Below are 27,571 nucleotides of genomic sequence, written 5' to 3' on the forward strand. Positions count from 1 at the left end.
CTTTCTTTTTAACAGAGAGAGGCCATTTTGATTGCTCTTGTGAGAATCCGTCATCATGATTTCTCCTGTGTTAGCCCTGTTAGTGAGCTTTCTTTGCCATTGTGTGATTGCAGGACGGAGTAAGTATTTCTTTTTTTCATTTGCAAAATAATTAATACATACAACCATTTAGTACTTGCAAAGGTTCAAGAAAATTGATAAGTCCCTTTATAATACTGGTATTAGGAGATATATCTAGTATTCATGTCATAGAATTCCATGCAACATTAGGATTTTATAATATATAGCTATAAATATAATTTGAGAATTGTTATATACAGATTTATATAATAACAAGCATGTTTTCTAGTGGAAATTCACTATGTTAATGACTTAATGAGCCCTTAAAACACTATAATTTTTAAGAAAATATTTACAGACATGCTAGAATTTAAAACTAATGATAATTTAAATCCAGTCTCAGAAAATTATTGGTTGCATGATCCTGGGCAAGTTTTTTAACTTCTCTTTGCCTCAGTTTTCTCATTTGCAAAATGAGGGTGATAACAGCATTTGCCCTTCCAAGGTTGTTGTGAGTATAAAATGAGATAATATTTGTAAAATGAAAACTTTAAAAGCACTGTACAAATGTTTTATTGTTATTATTACTCTTAGTGATTGTATTCCAAATCCGTCCTCTCTGATGAAGGCTTTCTTTTGGTAATACAAACTTAGGACCTTACTTTCCTTTACTTCATCAATAATTCCTCATTTTTAGGAAGGTGGCTTCTAGTATTAAAGAAGATATTCTTACCTCTATAAAATTCATAGGATCATAATTTTAGAGCTGGAAATGTACTTAGAGGCTATCTAGTCCAATATCCTCCTTTTACAAATAAGGAAAACTAGATAGGTTGTTATTTGTTAAAGTTAACAAAGGTAAATGTCAAGACTAAAAATTTGGACTGAGCTCTTCTGGTAAAGAATAGCTGAGTTCAAATATGACCTCAGGCAGTTACTGTGTGATCCTGGATAAGTCACTTAATCTCTTGTTTGTCTCAGCTCCTCATCTATAAAATGGGGACACACTGGAGAAAGAAATGACAAATCACTCCACTATCTTTGCCAAGAACATATCATGGACAAAGTACATAGGGTCATGCAAAGGCAGAGATTACTGAACAACAACAACCTCTGATGTCCAAATCAGCTTTCTTTCATTAGATTGTCTTCTATTGATATTATTGTAAAAGTATTAGAGAGATTGATAAAAGACCTAATGGTAAAGCTGGCCTGTTGTTGTTGTTATTTGCCTTTCATTCTTGAAAAGGACCATGATATCAGGGGAGATGATGATGCCCTGACAATCAAGTAAATTGGATTTAAGTGAGGAACTTTCAAGATCACCTGCCTCACTTTCTCCTCCAAAGTCATCTGGGTCAAGTGCCAGATAAAGATCAAAAGTCCTAGAAATGGCCTTGGATACAGTGAAAGATGTTTATTTTTTAAAGTTGCAGTCTTCAACAGATCTCAGTTTGGTCTAAGGCAAGATCTATTCAGTGATTAAGACTAGATAAGAAAGAAATGAAGCAAAGAATGGACCTTTTGTACCTAGTTTTAAAAAAAAAATCAATCTGAGAAGGAAGGACTCTCAGAGTTTCTGGCCAAAACAGAAACAATGTCTATTTACATTCACTCTAAGCCAATCAGGACCCAAAAAATGACCAAGTTGGGCTTGGCCTGGGACTGTTTGCTGGCCAATAGATAAGAACTGAATGATTTGAGTTTAAGGCATGGTCTTTAAGAAAGAAATCTAGACTATAAATCCCAAGATATCTTAGAAAGTTTCAGAAATCAAAATTTACATTCCTTTGGGCAGAGGATTTGCAGAAAGAGAAAGGAGAAAGGGGAGGAGAGGAGAGAAGAGGGAGAGAAGGGAATGGAGATAGAAGAAGGAGAGAGGGAAGAAGGGAGGGAGGAAGTTTTGTTTCTTGTCAATGATAAATTTCATACTCAAGAAGTTGTTGTTTGTCCTTTGTTCTTCAAGAGGACCACGTGATGCCATGATATGTAAATAAATTGGATATAAGTTGCCCTAGGCAATGCTATAATGATAGAGAACAGATTTTAGGTTCTTCTCTCATTTTCTGCTCTGACTTAGTTCCCTTGTTCTTTCCCTTTAGGTCCTGTGTCATTCCTGTGTCACTTAGCTTGTCCCCTCTTTTCAATAACTACTTATTGTAGATCCTTGTTTCCTTCTTTGTCTCCAGTCAACATTTATTCCATCCTTTTAAGGTTTTCCTCTCCCTCATGAATAATTAATTCAAGCTGCAGTACTTATGGTTGATAAAGGAATTGTATGGGACACTTCCAAGATATGCATATATTTTTATGAGGGATTATTTTGGGAACATGCCCTCAAACTAAAGCAATGAATTCTTCGGGAATTTCAGGCTCCTGTGATATAGTAAGATGAAGAGGATAGTTTTGGAGGTGTGTGGGATGATGGGTTTCCTGATCACTGGTGCCAATTTCACATTTCTTGTTCCTACTTCCCCCTTTAGATTTCTGAGATTTCCTAAACACCAGATAACCAATAAGAAGAGGAGCACAGAGGAGCATCCTTGGTGCCTTGCCCTCACCTCATAATAGAATACTATTCTATTATAGTATTCTCTTGCTCCCTTATAATAGAATAGTAACTTTAAAAATATTTCAAGGAAGATGTAAAATCAGTATAAGACATGCATAAGGGAAAGGTTATCAATAACAGATAGAAAAGTACCATAAGTCAGCTAACTTTTGAATATTTTGAGTTGAATTCTCACTTTTGTCCCTTACTATCTGACTCTAGGCAAATCATTTTGATGTGGCTTGGATAGCAATACCTAGTTTGAAATGAACATGTGATAAATTCACAATGACCATTCTCTCTCTTTTTTAAAAATTAATTTATTTATATTTTTAATAGTTTTTATTTACCAAATATATGCATGGGTAATTTTACAGCATTGACAATTGCCAAATCTTTTGTTCTAATTTTTCCCCTCCTTCCCCCTCCCCCCCATGGCATGTTGACCAATACATGTTAAATATGTTAAAGTATAAGTTAAATACAATATGTGTATACATGTCCAAACAGTTATTTTGCTGTACAAAAAGAATCAGACTTTGAAATAGTGTACAATTAGCCTGTGAAGGAAATAAAAAATGCAGGAGGACAAAATTAGAGGGATTGGGACTTCTATGTAGTGGTTCATAGTCATCTCCCAGAGTTCTTTCGCTGGGTGTAGCTGGTTCAGTTTATTACTGCTCTATTGGAACTGATTTGGTTCATCTCATTGTTGGAGAGGGCCTCATCATCAGAAATGATCATCATATGGTATTGTTGTTGAAGTATACAACGATCTTCTGGTTCTGCTCATTTCACTCAACATCAGTTCATGTAAGTCTCTCCAGGCCTTTCTGAAATCATCCTGCTGGTCATTTCTTACAGAACAATAATATTCCATAATATTCATATACCACAATTTATTCAGCCATTCTCCAATTAATGGGCAGCCACATAGTTTCCAGTTTCTGGCCACTACAAAGAGGGCTGCCACAAACATTCTTGCACATACAGGTCCCTTTCCCTTCTTTAAGATCTCTTTGAGATATAAGTCCAGTAGTAACAGTGCTGGGTCAAAGGGTATGCACAGTTTGATAACTTTTTGAGCATAGTTCTAAATTGCTCTCCAGAATGGCCAGATGAATTCACAATTCCACCAACAATGTGTCAGTGTCCCTGTTTTCCCACATCCCCTCCAACATTGCGCATTATCTTTTCCTGAAATTCTAGCCAATCTGACAGGTGTGTAGTGGTATTTCAGAGTTGTCTTAATTTGCATTTCTCTGATTAATAATGATTTGGAGCATCTTTTCATATGGCTAGAAAAAGTTTCAATTTCTACATCTGAGAATTATTGTCTGTTCATATCCTTTGACCATTTATCAATTAGAGAATGGCTTGATTTCTTATAAATTAGAATCAATTCTCTATATATTTTGGAAATGAGGCCTTTATCAGAACCTTTGATTGTAAAAATGTTTTCCCAGCTTATTGTTTCCCTTCTAATTTTATCTGCATTAGTTTTGTTTGTACAAAAACTTTTCAATTTGATATAATCAAAAATTTTGTGATCAATAATGTGATCAAATATTTGTGATCATTGTGATCAATAATGATCTCTAGTTCTTCTTTGGATATAAATTTATTCCTCTTCCACAGGTCTGAGAGGTAAACTATCCTATGTTCCTCTAATTTATTTATATTCTCATTCTTTATGCCTAGGCCATGAACCCATTTTCACCTGATTTTGGTGTATAGTGTTAAGTGTGGGTCAATGCCTAGTTTCTGACAATGGTAGATTTCTTGACAAAAGGTAGATTTATTTAAGGGAAGGGGTTATAAACAAAATTAAGGCATACAATAGACACCAGGAATGGTAAATAAGAAATAGAAAACATATAGTTAGACTAAAGGAAAAGACAAGTTCCTCTGAGGAAATCACAATTAACTAAGAGAAAAGAAATATTTCATGAAATGGGAGAAAGCCATTGTCTGGCAAGTTAGATTGGACAGCATTAGCTAGGGTAAGAGGACTTTTACAACCACTGACAGACAGATTGCCAGAATAATAGCACTTCAAGGTTAAGGGGTGGGGAGTGGGAATAGGCCTTGGATCACAGATTCCAAAGCCATCTTTGACAGATTGTTAGAACAGAAGCACTCTAAGGTCAGGGGAAACTCCCTAGTGCTATCTCCCCTACTAACTACACTCCTTCAAACTCACAAAGTTGATATAGGAAAAGTCCTTTGTAAATTTTAACACTCTGTAAAAATGAGTAAATATTCTTTATTTGGATTTCCTCCTGTTTAACTTTTGCCTGATTTTAACTGATGACTATGAATTCTAGCCACTGTGAATGTGGCTGGCCATGGCTGTTTTGCTTTGATCCTCTGAAATCTACTTACCACAGGATTTAGAGTTGTCAGGGTTTTTTTGTTGTTGTTGTTTTTGTTTTTTTCTTTTTTTTCTTTTTTTTTTTTTCTATTCTACCACAGTGAGCTCTGAATTATGGGGTATTCGAGGCTAGGATTTAGGCAAGACCTTTAAAGTATAACCCTGAATAACCTTCCTAACCTTATATACCTAGTGGCATTTAAATTTCATAATGGATTGGGCTGAGAGTCAGAAAGACTTGAATTCAAGTTCTTCTTCAGAAAATTGTCTGTCTTTTGTTCTCGAAGAGGACTATGACATCATGAAGGTGATGCCATTGATGAAGTCATGCCTGGTCAGAGAACCAAGTGATGTCAGTGGCAGTGCAGAGAGTAGCCACAACCCTTCTTTGGTCGGCGCAGGATCAATGTGAAAGAATTCACAAACCCAAAATATTAGACTGGCAAAAAGAAGTTTATTGGCACTGAGAAGTCAGCTTTTGCTAGGAGACTAACTTCTTCAGTGGCAAGGTCCTGCCAGAGAGATAAGCAGAGAAATCCCAGAGAGAGATAAAGAGAGGTTAACACTGAGAAGGAAATGTCTTCACAGCAGGCAGGGTCCTGACAGGCAGCTATGCCAAAGAGAGGTCCCTTGGCATGGCATGGTCCTGCTTTGGGCCTCTGCAAAGAAATGAGCCCCAAAATTGCCCTTTAAATAGGAAATCTGAGACTGAAGTTTCAACTGAATGAAATTATTTCAATGTTGTCACTGCCCCCAGGCCTAGATTTCCAGTAGAATGAGACCACTTAAGTGGGAGCTAAGTAGGTAGTCGTCCTGGGTCAATCTTAATGAAACTACTTAACTGCCACAAAGGGTGGGTCAGGGCTCACCCCAAAAGTCAAGGACAGTTTCAGAGTTCACCCCATCACCATGATATACAAATGAATTGAAGTGAGAAAGGTCTGTGTAAGGTCATCAACCTTATTTTCTTCTCTGGAGCCATCTGGGTCCAATGGCAAAATATAGAATGACAGAAGAAAGCCCTGGATGCAGTGGGAGACCTTGGACTTTTTAAACTAAGATCTTTAACAATTCTCAGTTTGACTGAGGAAATGGCCCTTCAGTGATTAAGGATAGGTAAGAAATGAGGCAGAGAATGATCCCTTTTACCTAGTCAAAAAAAATCAATTTGGGAGGGAAAAATCTTCAGAATTTCTGGCCAAAAAAAAAAAAATTGCTATTTATATTCATTTTAGGTCAATTAGGACCCAAACAATGCTCAAGTAGGGCACTGGGACCTGCTGTTGATCAATGAAAACCAGAATGATTTAGGTTTAAGACATGGTCCTAGCCCTTAAACCCTGATATCTTTCAAGGTTTCAGTGATTAATGCTTATAATCCTTTGGGCAGGGGACCCTCAGGTAAAGGTACAATACCTTATATAGACAGAGGGAAGAGAAGGGAAAGAAGAAAGAAAAGAAAAGATAAAAAGAAAGGAAGAGAAGAAAGGAAGTAAATAAGAAGGAAATTAGAAAAGGAGAAAGGAAGGAATGGAAGGAGGGAGGGAGGGAAAAAAGAAGGGAGGGAGGAGCTATATTGCCCAACTGGCCAGTGAGGCAGCTCCTACTACTTCTCAGAAAAGCTGTTTGTCTTTCATTCTGGAAGCTGACCATGATTACTTTCTTAAGATCATGCCTTAAATTCAAATTATTCTGGCTCTCATTGTTTGGCAAGCAATAGATCCTAGACCAAGCCTACTTGGTCATTGTTTGGGCCCTGATTAGCTTGGAATGAATGTAAGTAGCCATTTTTTTCTGTTTTTGTCCAGAAATTCTGAGGGTCTTCCCTGTTAGATTGTTTGTTTGTGGTTTTTTTTTAAACTACGTAAAAGGAACCATTCTCTGCCTCATTTCTTACCTAGCCTTAATCACTGAATGGATATTGCTTCAGTCAAACTGAAATCTGTTAAAGATATTAACTTAAAAAGGCCAAGATTTCCCACTTCATTGGGGCCATTTCTAGTCATCCTGATCTATCTTGCCAGTGGACCTAAGTAGCTCCAGAAGAGAAAGTGAATGTGGAGACTTTACACAGCTCTCCCTCATTTAAATTCAATTTATTCAGATAGTTACAAGTTGTGTAAAATTGTCTGCCTCAGATTCTTGAAATGTAAAAAAAGTGATAATATTGCCTACTTTTCAGGACTGCTGTGAGGATCAAAGAAAATAATATTTTAAGATACTTAGTACAATATTGGGCATATAGCAGGAGTTTAATCATTATTTCTCCCTTTCTTTCTTCATTTTCCCTTCCCTTCTCTCCTCCTGGTTATAGGCTGAGAGATTGTCTCCTACAAACTCTCAATAAGAAAGGAATCTTCATCAGTTATTCCCCCTGGGTTTCAGGTTGGGATAGGTTGATAAATATTCAACTATTGATAGTCTGGCCAGAAAAATGCAAGCAGGATACATTTTCAAATTTAATCTGCATTATTAACATTTTCTCCATCAATTTCTTAAAGTCTTTACAATCAACAAAACAAGAAATCAAATTCTAATTGTAGCATTACTAATTTACAAGGTATAAATACTCCCACTGAAAATGTAATATTCAGCTAGCCTTCATGTCTCTTTTTTCCCTTTCTAATCTGGCTGCTTACATGTTCCAAATTTTAAAAGTCCACTTCTCTCTCATCTTTCCCTATCTCCATCACTTTGGCACTGATATTCAAAAGTAAATTCTTTTAGAGTCTTGAAGCAAATTTTATTAAATTTTGCTACCTTTTTTCCAGTTTTCTGGAAAATTTACCATCAAAAGCTAAATGAATATTGTTAAGGTGCTTCCAGTTATGTAGTTATAGAACCTTGGCTCCTACCAGGTTCCACTGAACAGAAGTTCCCAAATATCTTCTATACCTATGTGGACAAAGGGAAGGTTTTTAACAGTTCTCAGATTAATAATTGCCCTTCCTGCCTTGAACTCACACTCTAATATCCCCAGATCTCTGTTAGTAGCTAAGCTTAGTTGGCAGCATCTTTATATATCTTTAAAAGTCCCTATTTTCAAGAACAATATAGATTTAATTATCAAATATCAACTTTTCAGGGGTAGGGGAGGAAAGATAGGCCTGGATCTGTGATTTCATTGATCTAGAGAATTCCCATAGAAAAGATTGCTTCCACCAATGCAGAATAGCAACTATTTTGCAATTTACAATCTTAAATAGTTGCCTTGGTCAACTGAGATGAAGACATTTGCAATTGTCTTAAATTAACAAATCCCCAAAAAGGAAATAATTTCCTTACTGATAGCCATATTACATTATTTTTATACAGTGTCGTGTGACTTAAGTATACATTATTATTTCTCAGTTGATCGAAAGATGAAGGATTCTCTAATCATTTATCTTTCTCCTGTACTAGATTATAAGCTTCTGGAGGACAGAAACTAATTTTTCTTAGTATCCCAGGGCCTAGAACAAGACTACGTACTTGGTAAATGATAAGTTAAAATAAGTATAGTGCTTTCCAAGATATTTTTCCTAGATTAAGCTTGTTTTTCTTTCCTAAACTTATTATATTGTGAGATTTGTTTTTAGTAATCATGAATTTAGACCTTACTACAATATAAAGATGTAATTAAGAATGTTCATTTAATGTTTGAAGGATACATTCTTTATTTTTTTTCCCCAAGGGAGGTATGAATGTTTCTCAGAACTTTTAAATCTTCCCTAAAAGCTTTGTACCTATGGTGAAACCATTCCATATCTCAATTATTTAGCTGCAAACAAAAACTCATATCCCCTTTTCTTTTTTCCTCTCTAGCTTTGAGCTTTGGGTAAAAGGAAAGCTAATAGAATGACTGTGAAGCTTGGTATTTATATACTATGTTTAATTTTTAAAATTATTACTGTTGTTTTAGATTAGTCATTTCTGTATGTCATTTTCTGTATTAACCCTAGCCTAATAACAAAGAAAGAAATTTTAAAAGAACAATAATCTAACATCATGACTAGACTTTTCAATGTGTGCAATATTCTATAGGCTTTTTTGTTTAATTGTTTTCCTATGTTTTGTTTTTACATTACACTTAGAGGTTACTTTTGAGTCTTGAGAGATTTCTTGTAACAAAATAAAACAATTAAGTAAAGCTAATAATACATTGATCTTATTTGAAAGTACATTCAACACTTAACAATTGTGGTATCATCTCTCTTTTATAATTTTTTTATACATAATTCTATTTTTCTCTTCCTCTAACCCCATTTGGGAAAAACAAGATGAATTTTTGTAACAAATAATCAAGCAAAATAAATCCCTTAATGGTTGTTTACAAAAACATGTATATCTTAGTCTGTATCCTAAATTCTTCATTTCTATGTAATGGACACAATATATTTCTTTTTCAGGTCATTATGTTGATCAAACTGATTTACAGCTTGTTCAATACCATAATTGTTATTGTATAAATTTTTCTAGTTCTGCTTACTTCATTCTTCACAGTTTACAAACATCCTTAATTGTGTTCATTTTTATAATGATGTTAAAAAAGTATTCTCTTGGTTCTGCTTGCTTCATTCTGTATCAGTTCTAAATCTTTCCATATCCATTTAAAAAAATAAATCATCTATTTCTATTTCCTTATTGCTTCTAGCACACATTCAATTTCCACAGTCCTCTCTATCAAAAGAATGGAGGTGTATTTTCTCATCTCTTCTCTAGAGTCAAGATTATTCATTTGAATTACTCACGTTTTACTTTCATTTTAATGTTCCTAGTTTCCTAGGAAAATAGGGACAAGTGGGTGCTAGTGTAATAGAGTGCTGAACCTGGAGTCAGGAGAAGTCATCTTTCTGTGTCCAAATCTATATGTATATATTCATTTAGATTTATTTGGTCTAGGTGAAAGAGGAGACTCTACAGCAATTGCTACCTATCCTTGACAATATCTATTCAGCCTCAGTCAAAGGGAGATCTGTTGAAAACTTTAGTTAAAAAGACCAAGGTCTTCTATTGCATCTAGGATCGTATCCAGGCATCTTTTTTTTTAAAATTAATTTTATAATTATAGCATTTTTTTGACAGTACATATGCATAGGTAATTTTTTACATTATCCCTTGTACTCCCTTCTGTTCCGAATTTTCCCCTCCTTCCCTCGACCCCCTCCCCTAAATGGCAGGCATTCCCATACATATTAAGTATGCTATAGTATGTCCTGGATACAATATATATGTGCAGAACCAAATTTTTGTTGTTGTTGTTGTTGCAAAGGAAGAATTAGATTCAGAAGGTTAAATAACCTGGGAAGAAAAACAAAAAATGCAAACAGTTTACACTCATTTCCCAGTGTTCCTTTTCTGGGTGTAGTTGATTCTGTCCATCATTGATCAATTGGAATTGGATTAGCTCTTCTCTATGTTGAAGATATCCACTTCCATCAGAATATATCCTCATACAGTATTGTTGTTGAAGTGTATAATGATCTTCTAGTTCTACTCGTTTCACTCAGCATCAATTCATGTAAGTCTTTCCAAGCCTCTCTGTATTCATCCTGCTGCTCATTTCTTATAGAACAATAATATTCCATAACCTTCATATACCATAATTTACCCAACCATTCTCCAATTGATGGGCATCCATTCATCTTCCAGTTTCTAGACACTACAAAAAGGGCTGCCACAAACACCCTGGTACATACGGGTCCCTTTCCCTTCTTTAGTATTTCCTTGGGATATAAGCCCAATAGCAGCAATGCTGGATCAAAGAATATGCACAGTTTGATAACTTTTGGGGCATAATTCCAGATTGCTCTCCAGAATGGCTGGATGTATTCACAATTCCACCAACAATGCATCAGTGTCCCAGTTTTCCCACATTCCCTCCAACATTTGTCATAATCTTTTCCTGTCATTTTAGCCAATCTGACAGGTGTGTGGTGGTATCTCAGAGTTGTCTTAATTTGCATTTCTCTGATCAATAGTGATTTGTCTCCAAGCATCTTGATCTGTATCTGGCCACTGGATCCAGATGACACTGGAGGGGAAAGTGAGGCAGGTGACCTTGCACAGTTTCCCCCTCACTTAAACTCAATTCACTTGAATGTCATGGAATCCCCTCCCTGATATGGTCATCTTTGAGAATGAAGGACAAAAAATAATAGCAACATATATTATTTTCTTGGTTCTGTTTACTTCACTATGTATCAATTTATATGTCTTTCCATACCTGTCAAAATTGTTCCTTTCACTATATATTGCTTTTAGAGAGTACACAAAAGAATCTAAGGAAAATCCTCTTTCCTTTCTTTGTTTCAGCTTGTCCCAGGCCACAGGAGATACCATTTTCCATAGTTGTTCCATTAAAAATGAGCTATGAACCAGGGGAAACCATTGTGTATTCTTGCAAACCTGGCTATGTGGCACAAACAGGAATGAGAAGATTTACTTGCCCTCTTACTGGATATTGGCCCATCAACACCTTAAAATGTAAACGTAAGTCAACTCTTTAAGTTATATTATCTTTCCCCAACTGGAATGTAGGGGAATTTATAGGAATCATAATGGCTTCTGTAGGGATGTTAGGACACAATTAATGCTACAAATGTTGAAGGAGTGATAATGAACAAGAACTAGGTGAAAAATTTAGAAGAAACAAGGGCTTATTTGGAAACAATGGGGGTATAGTTGAATTAGAGACAAGATTTTGCTCATAAAATAACAGGAGGGGAGAACACAAATAAGAACTAAAAAAAAAATAATATCTTAAATTCAACTAAATGTCAAATGAGTAAAAGACAGAAAGTTACTGAGGCAATACTGTATTTTGCTTCTGCACTGAAATGAGATATTATATACTTGAAATAAGTCTGCAACTTTTGAATTATTGTTCATCCTTTCATCCTTATTACTTCTAAGAGCTAAAAATAATTCCTTAGGTTATCTATGTAATGCAGAATTATTAGACAGTTGAGAAAGTCCAATTTTTTTAGATAATGTGCGTAGTTAGATAATTATCTAGACTCCTATCTAGGTCAATAACTAAGAATTATCTATGATCTGATTTTTTTGTTGATCAATTGAACCTACCTTGAAATAACTTTAAAAATTACTTATATATTAGCATTGTTTTATGGGAAAATTCCATGAAAATATATTAATTTTTGTCATCTTTCAAATTACAGCCAGAATATGTCCTTTTGCTGGAATTTTAGAAAATGGAGCTGTGAGCTATACAACCTTTCAATACCCTAATTCTATCAACTTTACTTGTAATAAAGGGTAAGACTTTTTATCTAGAGAGACTTTTGGAAGGGGCATTAGAGGTTATCTTATCCAATTCTCTTATTTTAAAGTTGGGGAAACTGAGGTCAAGAAAGTGCTTTGTTCATAGATACAGAAATGGCAAGTAGCAGAGATAGTATTTGAATCCTGTGGAATTAATTAGCTAAAAAGTTCATTTCTGTATCCTTCAACTAGGGAAAAAAACATATCAAGTGTTCCAAATTAAATTTCTTCTGATTCAGTTAGTTTTGGTTAATCATCCTTTGCTGTTGGACTTCTCTTTTTGCCTTTTGTTGTTGTTGTTGTTGTTGTTTTTTTTTTTTTTTAAATAGGATAATAGTGATTACAGATTCTTTGCTGAATGCAAATAAATTGTAGTTTCTCTACTGTATTATAGAATAGAGATAGGAAGATTGGCAAAAGCTAAGAATAATTGCTCAAATTTTCCTATTTCTGATTTACTTACTACTTTCTGGAAGAGATAGAGTCAAAACCTTGAAACAACATAAGGATTTAATTCTGAAGTCTCAGTAACATTTATGCTCCATAATAAGTTATTTCAATCAACAATACAATGATTTCTTCCTTTTCAGGTTTTATCTCAATGGAACTGATTCTGTTAAGTGCATGGAAGATGGAACGTGGAGCCATCCCCTACCTATCTGCTCTCGTAAGCACTTATTTTTGGGAAAGTTCTCCCGAATTCTCCCTTCATGGCTTAGAAGAGTGTAAAACTACCCCTTTGGAGCCATCAATGAAAAAATTCTGTACATATGGATTTTTACTTAGTGTGGAATAGAGAAACTCTGTTAGAATTGGTGACTACTATGGCTGATACTTTCAATATTTCTACAATCTTTTTTTTATAGTTTCTTTTTTTATACAGGAGTTGATGCTATATAATTAGGAAAATTAGAATTTGGGGAACATCTGAAGTATTTAAGTGGTAGAGTGCAGGGATTCTCAAAGTGTGGTCCAGAGAATCCTGGGGGGGGGTGTCTCTGAAACCCTTTTAGAAAGTTTACAAAATTCAAAATTAGTTTTTATTTTTAATATGATAAATATCTATAAATATAACTGATATAAAAACTGTGGACAACTGAGGCAATTGGGGTTAAGTGATTTGTCCAGAGTCACACAGCTAGGAAGTGTTAAGTGTCTAAGGTCAGATTTGAACTCATGTCTTCCTGATTCAGGGCTGGTGCTCTATACACTGTACCACCTAACTACCCCAATAATTTTTAATAGTATAACAATGCTGAGAACAAAAATTTGAGAACTACTAGTATAGTAAATAGAGTATTACATTTGGAGTCAGAAAGACCCAATTTCCCCTGGTTCCTTAAATACTTCTTGTGTGATTCCAGAAAAAAACATCCAACTTCTTTCATTCTAAAGGTCCTCATTTGTAAAAGGATGATAATAAAAGCATCTAAGTCATAGGCTACCATGGGAAAGCAAATAACACATGTAAAGTGCTTTGCAAACCTTAAGCACTCTATAAATCCACCTTCATTACTATTATTATTATTATTCTCTGTTAGATGAGGTCTATCTCAATTAAGGGAAGTAGAAAACTGCATTAATGTCAGGAGTTTTAAAAAGTCTCCAAAACCTGATATACTAAATTCCAAACATAAAATAGATCAATTAGAGTTTTACTATTCACTTTTCAAAATGATCTGCAATTGAATTTTTGAAATGACCAACTCCCCTAAGCCAAACTGGTAAACTTTGGTCAGTTGTCAACAGGCCTGAATTTTGATTCCTGGCAAAATTTTAGAATGTATTTCTAATGGGATAATTAGTGAGAATTTAGAAAGGTAAGCTATAACTCTGAAGGATCAATACATAATGTGATAAAGAGATTGTATGAAAACATCATTTCCTTTTTGGGGGAGACAGTTGCATAAATCAGGAGATTGTCTATATCTCAATTTCAAGGAAAACATTTGACAAAGTCTCTCATTCATACATTGTCAGTTACATTAAATAACCATTCTAACCATGACCCTAGCATATAGTAGGCATTAGTATGCTTGACATGTGCCAAGCACTGTGCTAAGTGATGGGGATACAGAGAAAAGACAAAAGAGTCCCTCACTCTAGGATCTTTAATGGAGGAGAGGACATTATCTATATACAAACAAACTATATACAGGATGAATTAGAAATAAGCAACAAAAAGAAGACGATAGAATTAAGGGAGAATCAGGAAAGGCTTTCTGTAAAAGATAGGATTTAAGTGAGACTTGAAATCAAGAGGAGATAAGGAAAGAAAGTTTTAGGTAGAGGAAATGCTTTTGTTTGAAGAATAACAAGGTTTGTAACACTAAATCAAAGTGTATGTGGTGTGAGTGTTAAAAGTCCAGGAGACTGGAAAGATATGGAGGGCAAATTTTAAAGGACTTTGAACGTAAGAGATATTTTCTTATTTGATCCTGAAAGTGATAAGTAGCTATGGGAGTTGATGGAGGGGAGGGCAAGGAAGGGCGAGTGTGACTTGATCAGACTTGCACTTTAGGAAAATCACTTTGGTAACAGAGTGAAGAATGGATTTGGGGCAGAGAGACTAATTAGAAGGCTTTGCAGTATTCCAGATGTGGGATGATGAGAGACTGCAGCAGAATGGTGGCAGTGGCAGAGAGATGGGGATGGATTTGAAAGATATTATAAAGGTGAAATTGACACTTGGTAACAGATTGGCCATGATGAGTAAGAGAGTGAGGAGTTGAAGATGACATCTAGGTTTTGAGCCTGGGTGACTCAGGAGGGTGGTATCCTCAAAGATAGTAAGAACATTAGGAAGAGAGGAAAGTTTCAGGGAAAAATAATGAATTCAGTTTTAGACATATTAAGTTTAAAATATCTATAGGACATCCAGGTAGACATATGTAATAAGCAGGTAGAAAGGTGAGAATGAAGATTTAACAGAGAGGTTATTTGAGAATCATCAGAAATGATAACTGATTCCATGCGAGCTTATGAGATCACCAAATGAAATAGTATAGAGGGAAATGAAAAGAGGATTCAGGATTCAGGACACCACATTTAATGGACATGATTTGGTTGAAGATACAATAAAAGAAATTAAGAAGGGGCAGTCGTATAGTTAGGTGGAGAAGTAGGAAATATCAGTGTTCCTAGCATGTAGCTAGGTGATGCAGAGGATACTCAGGAGGACCTGAGTTCAAATTTGGCCTCAGACACTTATTAGCTCTGTGACCCTGAGGAAATCACTAAACCCGATTTACCTCAGTTTCTTCATCTGTAAAATGAATAGAGAAGGAAATGACAAACCACTACAGTATTTTTTGCCAGGAAAACCCCAAATGACAATTGAAAAATGATTGAACAACAGCAAAGCATCCTCCCAAACCTAAAGAGAATATCAGAGAGAAGAAGGTGATCATCCATGTTAAAAGATGGAGAGGTCAAGAAGAATGAGAACTGAGAAAAGGCCATCTGATTTGGCAATTAAGAGATCATTAATTTTGGAGAGAAAAGTTTCATTTAAATGTTGAAATCAGCAGCCAAATCAGCAACTGAAGAATAGAGGGAGAAAAGAACTGAAAGTTTCTGTTGAACATAGCTTTTTCAAGGATTTTACTCATATTAATCTTTGTGAGTAAGATGGAGATAGATGGACTATGCAATAATGCACTTAACATGAATTGGGAATTGGTTAAATGACTAGACCCTTAAGACATAGTGAATTCATGTCTTCTTGGAGGAAATCTTATACAATGTCCTGGGATTATTCCTTGACTTTGTAGTACTCAACATTTTTATTACTGACTTTGTTGAAAGAATAGATGGTATTCTTATAAAGTTTTGTAGATGGCATGAGGTTGGAGGGATAGGTAAAATATTAGATGATAGAATTTCATCCAACTCTTAGATTTTATGATTTTGAAATAATGTGATTTGAAGAAAACATGTTTTGGAAATTGTATAAAGTGAAATATACATATTTAGATTTTTAAGGAGGAAAAAGCTTTTTCAGCTTTAACATAAATACATTAAACTAACATGCTTTTTCTCTTAAAGTATCTAAGTGATGTCCTCAATTTTTTTTTTCATTTTGTAAATGTTGCTATATTGAGTCCACTAAAACCCATGACAGACAGGTCTCATTTATTTGGTGGTTTCAATTACGTCTGATTCTTCCTAACTCCATTTGGGGTTTTCTTGGCAAAGCTGCTAAAGTAGCTTGCCATTTCTTTCTCCAGCTCACTTTACAGATGAGGAAACTAAGACAACAGGGTTGTTGTCCAGTGGACACTATTAAACCTAGTTTGTATTTTTAAAATTTCTCTTAATGAATCTTAAAACTTGTATAGTACTTTAAAAACCAATTTTAGCTTACAGTTTGAACTTTTTTTCTCTCAACATCAACATGTTACTTTTTTCACATTATTTCTAGTTTTGCTTTTTTGAAAGGATCAGGGTTTTAAGATTCAATTAGTCATTTAAAATTATTATACTTTCTTTTTTCAGCTATAACTTGTCCTCCACCATCTCTACCTAATTTTGCAACACTTAGACTGTATAAGTCATCAGTTGAAAACAGTTCCTTCTATCAAGACACAGCAGTTTTTGACTGTTTGCCCCATCATGCAATGTTTGGGAATGACACAATCAGATGCACAGAACATGGGAATTGGACTGAACTACCAGAATGCCGAGGTAAGTGCAACAATTAATTTTAACACAATTAAATTGATTAAAATATTTAAAATTGTAATATTTTAGGGCATTATATATCATATATAAAATGTACATCATACATTTTAAGAGAATTAGTTGTCAACATTCACCAACAACTACCTGAACAGTTGCAAGAGACGTATATGATGGTAGCAACTGCAAAGATTTGGCAAAGATTTGTACATTTGTACATGTATAGTGACAGAAATTGAGGAATCCAGGATAATCCAGAGTTATGAATTTGAGTTCCTAGAAGGATGATAATATCATCTAATGAGAGGGGTTTTCATTAGGAAAACAATGGAGTTTAAAACACTTTGAGTTTCAAATGTCTCCAGGCATTCTTTTGAAATGTCCAATATACAATTGATAGGACTGAAGCTGAGGAGAGAGATTGAGGCAGGATATATAGATTTGGAAGTAATTTGCATAGAGTAATTTGTAGATTTGGAAGCAATTTGCATATATATTTTTTGCTGAGGCAGTTGAGGTTAAGTGACTTGCCAGGGTCACACAGCCAGGAAGTATTAAGTGTCTGACATCACATTTGAACTCAGATCTTCCTGACTTCAGGGCTGGTGCTCCATCCACTACACCAATTAGCTGCCCCATAGAGAGGATATTTAAAGCCATGACAACTAATGAAGTGGCTGAGATAGAGTAAAGAGGAAGAAGAAAAAGGAGCTCAAGACAAAAACTTTGAGTAATGCAGTTAGAAATGAGAAAGGAAGACTGAAAAAGAATAATCAATTAGGTAAGAGGCAAACCAGAAGAATGTAGAATCAGAAAAACTCAGAGAGAAAATAATAGTGTAAAGGGAAAAATGTGTTTAACAATATGGCAGATAGGTAGTGAAAGAGGAAGGAGGAAGACTAATAATTAATAATCATTGATAACTTTGAAGAGAGCAGTTTCAATTGAGTTGATGAGTTTGGAAACCAGATGCAAGGAGTTGAAAAGTAGGAGAGAAAATGGAGGCAGGGAATATAGTTGGCTTCATTTAGGAAAGTTTGTTTTTAAACTGAAATGTTTTTGTTTTATTTTGTTCTTAATAATAAGGGATGCTTATGAAAATTTGAAAGTATTAGGGAAGTAATTAGTTGATAGGGGAATATTCAAAGCATGTGGGGATAGTTAGTAACTGAGGATACAATCTGTAGAAAAGGGAGAGGATAGAATCAAGTATAGACAGAGAGAGATTTACCTTAGAAAAGGGAAGGGCTAACTCTTAGAGAATAGAAAAAAGGAGGAAAAAATGGTAGATGATATCAAGAGCTTTGGAAGTAAGAATGGAAGATGGTGCTCATGGAAGAAAATAATTTTCTCAGTAAAGTAATAAATAAGGTTCTCATCAACTGAGAGGGTTGGGGGAAATGCCAGAAGCTTGGGGAAGGAAAAAGTTTGGAATACCTTCAATGGGAAGTGAACCATGAATCAATTTAGGAGGAATAAAGGATTATATTGCTATAGTGAGGACCAGTTGAGATTGGGTAATATGCATTTTTCCAGTCAAAACAAGGCCTGCTTCATCAGTGTTCAGCTGCTCTTGAACAGGAGTAAAGGAGACATAAAATGAGAGTAAATCCATGGTTGAAATTTAGCAAGAACAGAACAGAAAAGGACCAAAGAATTCAAAAGGAGAGCTGAAATGGCTAATTATTGGTTTTCAGTTAGAGCAAGATGGAAGTAAAGTCAAATTGGGGTAATGCCTCAGAAAATACTAAGGGGTGAAGGGATTAGATGTGTCAATTAGGGTTAAGGACAAATGGAGGAGAAGTGAAGTGGGAAAGAAGTGGAGTGAGAGGAGGTTATGATTAAGGGAATCTCAGAATTTCTAATTATGGAAGTGAAATGTTTATACAAAATGAAGAGATCTTATCTAAGTTCATTTCTATGTATGGCTGAAATGAAGTGAAGTCTTGGTGGAACTTTGAAGTACATATTTTTATGCCTAAGAAAAGTTAAACTCTTTTGTAATAATTTATTGTGGAAAAAAACCCACCTAATGATTTCAAAGCAAAAATAGCTTAGATATGAGACTTATATTTATAAGGACCAAAGCTAATAAAGACAGTAAGTGAAACCAATTGGCTAAATGCATATCAGATGTTGCTGAAGGCTAATCTTGATGGAATCAGGGCAAAAAAGGGCAATTTGTCTATGTACTTTACTGCAGGACTCTTAGAATGAGTCTAGCATCAGCCAGTTCTTGTCCTGTTATTTTTAAATTAGCTAATGAGGTTGTGGGTAGGATTGGGGGGGATATGTTTAGATCTATTTTATTTTTTATTTTCACATTCAAGAGAGGCAGGAAGTGATGATTTTCTTAAAAAAAAAAAGTGCCACAATGATTGTTAGGACCTATATATAATTTGTAAAAATTACTTGTAATTATCTCAAAGTTCAACTGGTTTGACAGATGGTTAATAATCATCACAGATTTTTAAATGTTTTTAAAATAAAATCATTAGGGGCCTTAAAGAGGAAAGAAAATAAATTATTTTTGCTTTTAAATTTGGCAGACTGAGATACTAAGAAATTAAATTACTTTTTCAGAAATGTAAAACAAAGTCAATGCTGTGTGGTCAGCACTATGCTGGAATCAGTTCATATAGGTTCATGAGAGTCAATTATAAAATTTCTAATACAAGCATTCATACTTCATAAGTCAGCAAATCAGGCTTTCATTTATTGTGTTATTGATTGGCTATTCATAAGAAAGTGATGGAAAAAATGCTAATAATGAGGATGAAATGTAAAAGTGTGACATGCTTAAATTTTTTTCTCTCACAGAGCTGATTGTTAAACATTTGCCAGAATAGTGCTGGGTATAGTAAAGAATTAAATTTAAAACTCATAATACTGATCATTCATTATAAACCACAATTGCTTTGTTATTTCTTTCTCTTTGACACATTTTTCTGGGTATATATTTTCAGAAGTAAAATGTCCATTTCCAACAAGACCAGATAATGGATTTGTAAACTATCCTGCAAGTCATGCTCTTTTTTATAAAGACAAAGCCATGTATGGCTGCCATGAAACATATGTTCTAGATGGACCGAAAGAAGTAGAATGTGGAAAATTTGGAACCTGGTCTGCATCGCCAACATGTAAAGGTATGAAAATGTATTTTGCATTTTGGAAATTCTTTGAATTTACCTGAAGGATCATCTTTACATGTCTCATTATTTCCTAATCCATACCATAGTCATGCCATAGAAGTTATTATGCTGTGCACAAGTATTCAAATTTCACATGTGTATGATAGCCTCATACTTAGGAAATTTGCTTGGAATAAGAGTTGGTAGCATAAACACAAAGTCATTAAAACAAGATTGGTAGGAACCTCAGAGCTCAACTTATTCAACATATAATTGAACAAGAAGCTTTCCCAGCAGGTGATCATCTCATTTTTGCTTAGAGAAAAAGTTTTTCCCCTTTATCAACTTGAAATTTGCCTTTTTTTCCCCAATTCATACAAATTGTTACTAAGTCTTTTCTCTCTTAAGCCAAGTAGAGCAAGACTAATCCCTATTATTTTTATATACACTTTGTTTTTATATCACAGTTATTTCCAGATGTTCCTCTCATTTACTCTCTCTTCCCTAACAGAGCCTTCCCTTAAAACAAAGAATAATAGTTACGCAAAACCAACTGCCATGGTGACTGTGTCTGATATGTTCTGTACTCATAGTCTCTACCTATTTAATGAAAAGAAGGTGGATTTTCTCATACTCTTCTTGGGACCTATATATATATATTTTTTTTTTTAAATTTTTTTTTTGCTTTTTCTATGTGTTTTTTTTAAATATCTGAACATAGTTATTTTTCCTAAAAGTCTTTCCTCCATATTAAGCATCCTCAGTACCTTTCATTGATCCATATATAGCATGAACATAAGACTCTTCTCTTTCCTGAAAGTATTGATAAGAGTTTCCTACAGTGGTCACATAACTTTTTCAATACGTTCATCTCCGTTTATATGTACTATATGGTACAGGGATAGTTAGATATCACAGTGGATAGAGTGACAAACCTGTAGTAAAACAAAAACAAAAACAAAAACAAAAACAAAAAACTAGTCTTCCTGAGTTCAAAACTAGCATCAGACACTTACTAGTTATGTGACCCTGAGAAGTCACTTAACCCTGCTTGTCTCAGTTTCCTAGTCTGTAACATGAGCTGGAAAAGGAAATGGCGGACCACTCTAATTAATATTTTTTGCCAAGAAAACCCAAAAGGATACATAATGAGTTGAAAAATGACTAAACAATAACTCTGGGTCTTGGAAGTTATGGCTTCACATAAGGGTTAAGAGGTTATTCCATGCTAAAAAAAAAAATCATCAAATATCCCTCTGACAACAAAGTCAAACTAATTATGAAGGAGAACAACACAAAGAAATTAGCTGTTTGGTAACTGATGAATTTTTGTCAGCTATCACAACCTATAAAAACAAAAATGAAAACTGGCTTTTAATTTTCTATGTCTCCACCCTTCCTCATCAGCAATAATGGTAGCAGAGTGATAGGGAAGATCCAGAAGGTATTAAGAATAAGACAGTTTTTAGATCCTCTATACATTTTAAGGGCAGATAGGTAGCAAAGTGGATAGAGCACTAGGCTTAGAATCAGCAAGATTCATTTTTGAGTCCAAATCTGGCCCCAGACACTTATTAGCTATTTGCTTCAGTTACTCTTTTGCAAAATGAATGGAAGAAGAAAAAGGCAGACCACTCTAGTATCTCTGCCAAGAAAATCCCCAAATGAGATCATGGAGAGCCAAACACTATTGAAATGACTAAAAAATAAAGTAATTTTTAATTTAAATTATTTTTACTCTAAATGTTAGATTCTTGTCAAATGGCCAGTTAATGTATATACTATTGGCAGGGATAAAATATATCAATTTTGTCATTTTTACTAAACAAAACCATAGGAAATTTATGATAGGAAATGGCCAATTAAAGTATTCTAGCCTTGTGTTCATTATGAGAAGAGAAATGAAGAAAGGGCTTGAGCATTTATTTTCACCAGAAAAAGGTGTTTATGAGTTTCAATTTAATCATTGGAGGAATCTTTCATATAGATGAATAGTTGATCCATTTAAGTATTTTATTATATATGAAACACATCCTAACTTGTGCTATCATTATTTAGTACATCTTACCTTTCTACTAAAATGTAAGTAAGCTCTTTGAATGCAGACCTTATGTCCATTTTAATTTTTGTACTTCTAGTGCTATGCCTTCCTAAAGGTTAAATTCACTGGAGGAAAATAAGAATATTACTGAAAATTCTTAATGACACTGAATTCAATACTTTCTCCAATGTACTTCATGGATTCAGTTATAATGTATGACCTCCTTAAGGGAAATTTTCACCAAATTTTCTTTAATTTGACTGAGGATTATTCACAAATATTTCTTCCAGCATCTTGTAAAATTCCTGTGAAAAAAGCTACTGTGTTATACAAAGGAGAGAAGGTGACCATCCAAGAGAAACTTAAGGATGGAATTCTGCATGGTGAAGTCATTAGTTTCTTCTGTAAAGATAAAGAAAGGAAATGCAGTTACACTGAGGATGCTCAGTGCCTAGATGGGAATATTGAAATTCCCAAGTGCTTCAAAGGTGAGTTCAAAAATTTAAGCTTTAAGGAAGAAATCACAAATTATCCAGTGTTCATTTCTTCTTTTCCCTACCCATAGTACATTAGTGATAACTTATTATTTCTTTGTTTTGGACTCTTAATGGCATTTTTTTTTTTTTTGGCAGTGAATAATTCTACCCCTCTTTCCTTAATTTTCATTGTAATCCAGTGTTTGGGATAAGGGAGTAAGTATGTAGGGGGGGGGGGGAAGGGCAATGATGCAAGTGCTTGGGGTCTAGGGCCTAAGGCAAGCTCATCTTCAGAAACATCTGTTTATCATTGCGTTTTCCACTACTAATTTCTAAACAACAGGTTGGACCAACAGGATCTCTAAAATACTTTGCACTTTTTGAACGTCTGTCTCAAAGATACCTTTAATTGAACTTACTCAAGAATCAGTAGCAAAAGCAATTGAATGTCTTATCTCCTATCATTTCTCTTTTATGAAATTCTTTAAAAGTAAAAAAAAGTAAAAAAGACTTTCAAAAAAGATGAATATTTGTATATTTGTGTGTATACATGAACACAAATTTGTTTGTTTGGCATGCAAGAAAAAAGATAGAGAAGGAAAATAGGAATGATTTTTAGAGTCCCAAGGAGATGTGGTTTTTACACTTGAAATATCCAGTTTTGTGTTTTGTCCTATGGGAATAAGAAGTTGTTTCAGTCATAGCACTTTGTTTATATCTTCCTGTAGGGATGGCAAGACCCTTGGCATGTTAATAGTTCTATATTCAAAATTCTAAGAAAGTGTACATAATGTGTCTGTTTATGGAAGCAAATGTAGTTTGGACTTTAGATAGGAGAATTGTTAGGTTCTTACTAAGTGCTAATGAGATAATGAGATAGTAGGTTCTTACTAAGTGCTAAGTCAGTACTTAATAATTCTCTAGTTCTGGCCTTTACTGAGAGTTTTACTTGTGAATTCCTGGGGAAGAGCTTGCATGCTTAGGAGGAGCAAGTTCATTGGTTGAAGTAATTTTTCCCAAAAGTCCTTGCATTATCCCACACCCATTCTCTGGGAGGATAAAAGACGGCAGCACTGGAGGAAAGAGAGAGTTTTGTCTGGACGGGGACTTGAGGCTGCTCTCTGCAGGAAGGGGAAGTCGGCTCTCCCTCCGAGAGATTTGAGTTGACACAGCAGATCTCCTCCCAGAGAGCAATCGGCAGCTTCTGAAGACAACAGCATATTACACTTTAGAATTCCAACAGAGAAGCAAAGGACCGAAATGTATAAAAATATTTATAACAACATTTTTTGTTGGAACATTTCTGTAAACCTAAGGTATATGTTACCACTACTACATCTCATATCTGTGAATAAGAGGAGGCTTAAATTTAAGTCCCTCTTTGGGCGCCAAATTGCAATGGTCCAGTCTAGCTCCTCTGAAGGGCTCAGAATAAGTCCTTGTCAGGTTAAGCAAAAGTCCTTGCCCCATGTTGGGCACCAATTTGTAATGTGCTGTTGTCTCCAGAAGCTGCCGATTGCTCTCTGGGAGGAGATCTGTTGTGTCAACTCAAATCTCTCGGAGGGAGAGCCGACTTCCCTTCCTGCAGAGAGCAGCCTCAAGTCTCATCCAGACAAAACTCTCTCTTTCCTCCAAAGCTGCCCTCTTTTATCCTCCCAGAGAATGGGCGTGGGATAATGCAAGGGCTTCTAGGAAAATTTACGTCAACCAATGAACTTGCTCCTCTTAAGCATGCAAGCTCTTCCCCAGGGAATTCACAAGTAAAACTCTCAGTAAAGTCCGGAACTAGAGAATTGTTAAGTACTGACTTAGCACTTAGTAAGAACCTAATATCTCATTATCTCATTAGCACTTAGTAAGAACCTAACCAGAGAATGAATTGCTGGAACCAAAGAGAATTTTAAATTTTTAATGTGAACATTCACATTTCAGAAATAGGCATATTTATTGTTTTGTTTTGTTGATTGATTTAGGCTTAAGAAAATAGTGAAGAAAATGTTAATAATCCATATTAAGCTTAAAAGTCTGTCAAAATTACATTTTTATAATTTTTTTTAAAAAAAACTTGGTTGTTAAATGTTTGCTATATGCCACTGGACTTGTAAAAAGGCAATGAGTAAGGGAGATTAGGTGATGAGAAGCAGCTGGACAGGGAAAAAGAAATGAGTGCTTCTTTCCTCTTACTTTTGCTGCTCTTGTTTACCTTGGGAAGTACAAAACAAACTTCACTTAGAACTGTCTCTGCTGTTAACCCATGCTTGTTGTTTCAAAAATGGAAAATCATAGGATCTCAAAGTTGAAAAGGATTCGAAAAGTCATCTAGTCCAAATCATACCTGAAAAAAGATTCTAAAATACCTAACAAGTGATCAGTTCCTTTTGAAGACTCCCAGTGAGGGGTAATCCATCTCCTTCCAGAGCAGCTTATTTTATTTTTAGATGGCTCTGTTACAAAGTTTTTCCTCTTGTCAAGCTTACATTTGTCTTTTTTGTAACTTTTTTTAAAGAAAAATTTTTTGTAACTTCTACTCAAAACTCCCAGTTCTTCTAAGAACAAAGATAAATTTAATCTATCCAGGACAGATTTCCATGCATGTATATCTCCTAAGTCTTCTCTTCTTTAGGTTCAATGTCCCCCTTTCCTTCGATTAAACACTACATACCCCTTTGGCAACCTTGTCTTCCTCTGGAATCTAACTTTTAAATAAATATATTTCCTAAGTTGTGACCTCTAAAACTGAATGCCATAGATCAGATGTGACCTGAATAGAGCAGAGAATAAGGAGACTATCATTTCTTAGTTCTAGACATGACTCTGTTAATGTGATTTAACCTCATACTGTGAGACTCACTTGGTGAAATGGTTGGGAAAGCTGGGCTTGGAATCAGAAGTGTCTTCATTATTTGCCTCTAAGACTCATCAGCTATAGGAATGCTCTTCACATCTTCCCTCCCCTACAAGTCATTTACCTTTTCTATTTGATGACAATACCCTTCACAAATGTAACCACAAATCTGGGGGAAAATTTGTCCCTCACATTTGCATTTTACTACCATATCATCCTATTAATTAATATTGAGTTTTCAGTGCAGTAAAATTCTCAAAGTTTTTTTTTTTCTGATTTGCTGTATCATCAGATCACCTCCATGTTCTAATAAAGAAGCCATTTTTTAAAAAGCAAGACTATACATTTATCTGTATTACATTTCACTTTATAAGTTCCAAGTTTGCTCAAAGTTACAGCCAGTCAGGATCTTTGAGATTTTGTTATTCAGGATCTCTCCCAGCTTTATGTCTTCTGGAAATTTGACAAACATACCTTTTAAAAATCATTTTTTGGGTTTTTAAAGGATTCTGTCAATTTCTTATTGTTGGAGTTCTGTACAAGAATCTGCTTTCTAGGGGTTGACATAGGGGAAGAGCTAAGAGGAAAAAGTTTTACGTAAGGACATTTTCTTGATTTTTTTTCTTGAAAGATTGACATGAGGTTGGAAGATATCTTGAACATGCTGGGAAATGTAAAAAAAAAAACAAAACAAAAAAAAAAAACACTTATCTGGGGAAAATATAAGCATGATACACTTTTAATTTTAATCTGCATTATTAGCATTTTCTCCCTTTCTTAAGTCTGGACAATCAACAATCAACTCCCTTGAAGAACTAGCTCCAGCATCATATTAACAAATAATCTATCTAGGGCCTATTTTGGAATGAACTGATACTATTCACTATATAATATGGCTTTAAGGTGGGGGTGGAATGGAGAGGGATAGTCTTTGTTATATCTAAGAATGACAAATCTAAGGCATTTAAGAGCCCAAAGAGGAAGAAGAAGAAGAAAATAAGAAATGAACAAAAATTTTAAATAATCCATAGTGCTGACATAGATGCAATTTTTCAGGCTTCTAACATAGCCTTCAGACAGATCATTATAATGATGATCATGTATCTGGATGAAAGACAACATGTTGTAGTAGATAATAGATTGCCCTTGAATCAGGAAGAAATGGGTTCAAGTCTTTCCTCTTTTATTACTACACCTGGTGTGATCACAGACACTCCTCAGAGCCCTAAGGCAACTCTGTAAGACAGTAAATTACAGAAAAATACTGAATCTACATTAGTGGATGAAGTTTATGTCCTTTGACTTCTTTATACTGATGAAATTGTAGATCTAAATTGTGGATATATAGATATATTTGTACACAAATGTTTATGTACACACAAAGTGTCCCAAAAGTCTTATGGCAAGCTACAACTTTAAACTGAACTAAGAATTTTGGGACACTATGTACATGTGTATGTGTGTACACCTGTGTATATGTGTATATTTAAGTCCTAGTTCTCAAAGTTATCTAGATCTGCTTATTTTGTATCCTGAAACTATAGACCCAGCTTCATTCAGGTATCAAAATCATTTTATATAAATCAAATATATGTAGCTATGTATTTAATAAATTTATATATGTATATTATGTATTTGTGTGATTTTGTTAGTAAGCTCTCTTAAGAACTGCACATGTCACTTAGGGTGACCACATTTTCTTCTTTTCTTTCAACAGAACACAGTTCTTGGGCTTTTTGGAAATCAGATGCAGCAAGCAAACAACCATGCTGAAGTTGTTTATAAATTCAAAATGAAATATTTGTGTCTCTTAAAATTAAAGATGAAAGAAAACTAAGTCTCCATGGCATTCTTTCAGCTTTCTCAATTTTTTCCTTCGCATAACTTAATGTCCTCCTCATGGTTAAGTGACACATACATCTGGAACACCATCATTTTCATAGTGGTAAAATATGGAGCCATTTGTCAGTTCAGTTCTTCAGCACCATTCCATCACTACACAAAGACATAGATAAATAAAGCATAAATGTCTTAGAACTTGAATTGTCTATACAATTACCTTAGTTCTCATTTTTTGGTGTGATTCTCTATGAATCTAATAAATCATAAATAGGATGGGATAGGCCTTGATTAAATCCAAATTGAATGAA

The 27,571-nt window shown here is 34.6% G+C and overlaps 1 protein-coding gene across 2 annotated transcripts; it reads left to right on the forward strand.

Annotated features, from left to right (window-relative positions):
* APOH (apolipoprotein H) lies at positions 1–27,254 on the forward strand. 2 transcript variants are annotated; one of them, XM_074260572.1, is made up of 8 exons: positions 1–119; positions 11,280–11,456; positions 12,146–12,242; positions 12,839–12,937; positions 16,714–16,934; positions 19,895–20,074; positions 22,391–22,588; positions 27,139–27,254. In XM_074260572.1, exons 1-8 carry the CDS (start codon positions 56–58, stop codon positions 27,192–27,194), a joined length of 1,092 nt encoding a protein of 363 aa, XP_074116673.1. In that variant the 5' UTR covers positions 1–55; the 3' UTR covers positions 27,195–27,254. The 2 variants fall into 2 exon arrangements, with proteins under 2 accessions (XP_074116673.1, XP_074116674.1); XM_074260573.1 differs by having other exon boundaries at positions 12,839–12,915; positions 16,746–16,934.
* The last annotated feature ends 317 nt before the right edge of the window (positions 27,255–27,571 follow it).

Source organism: Sminthopsis crassicaudata, chromosome 4, assembly GCF_048593235.1.
Source record: "Sminthopsis crassicaudata isolate SCR6 chromosome 4, ASM4859323v1, whole genome shotgun sequence".
NCBI lineage: Eukaryota > Metazoa > Chordata > Mammalia > Dasyuromorphia > Dasyuridae > Sminthopsis > Sminthopsis crassicaudata.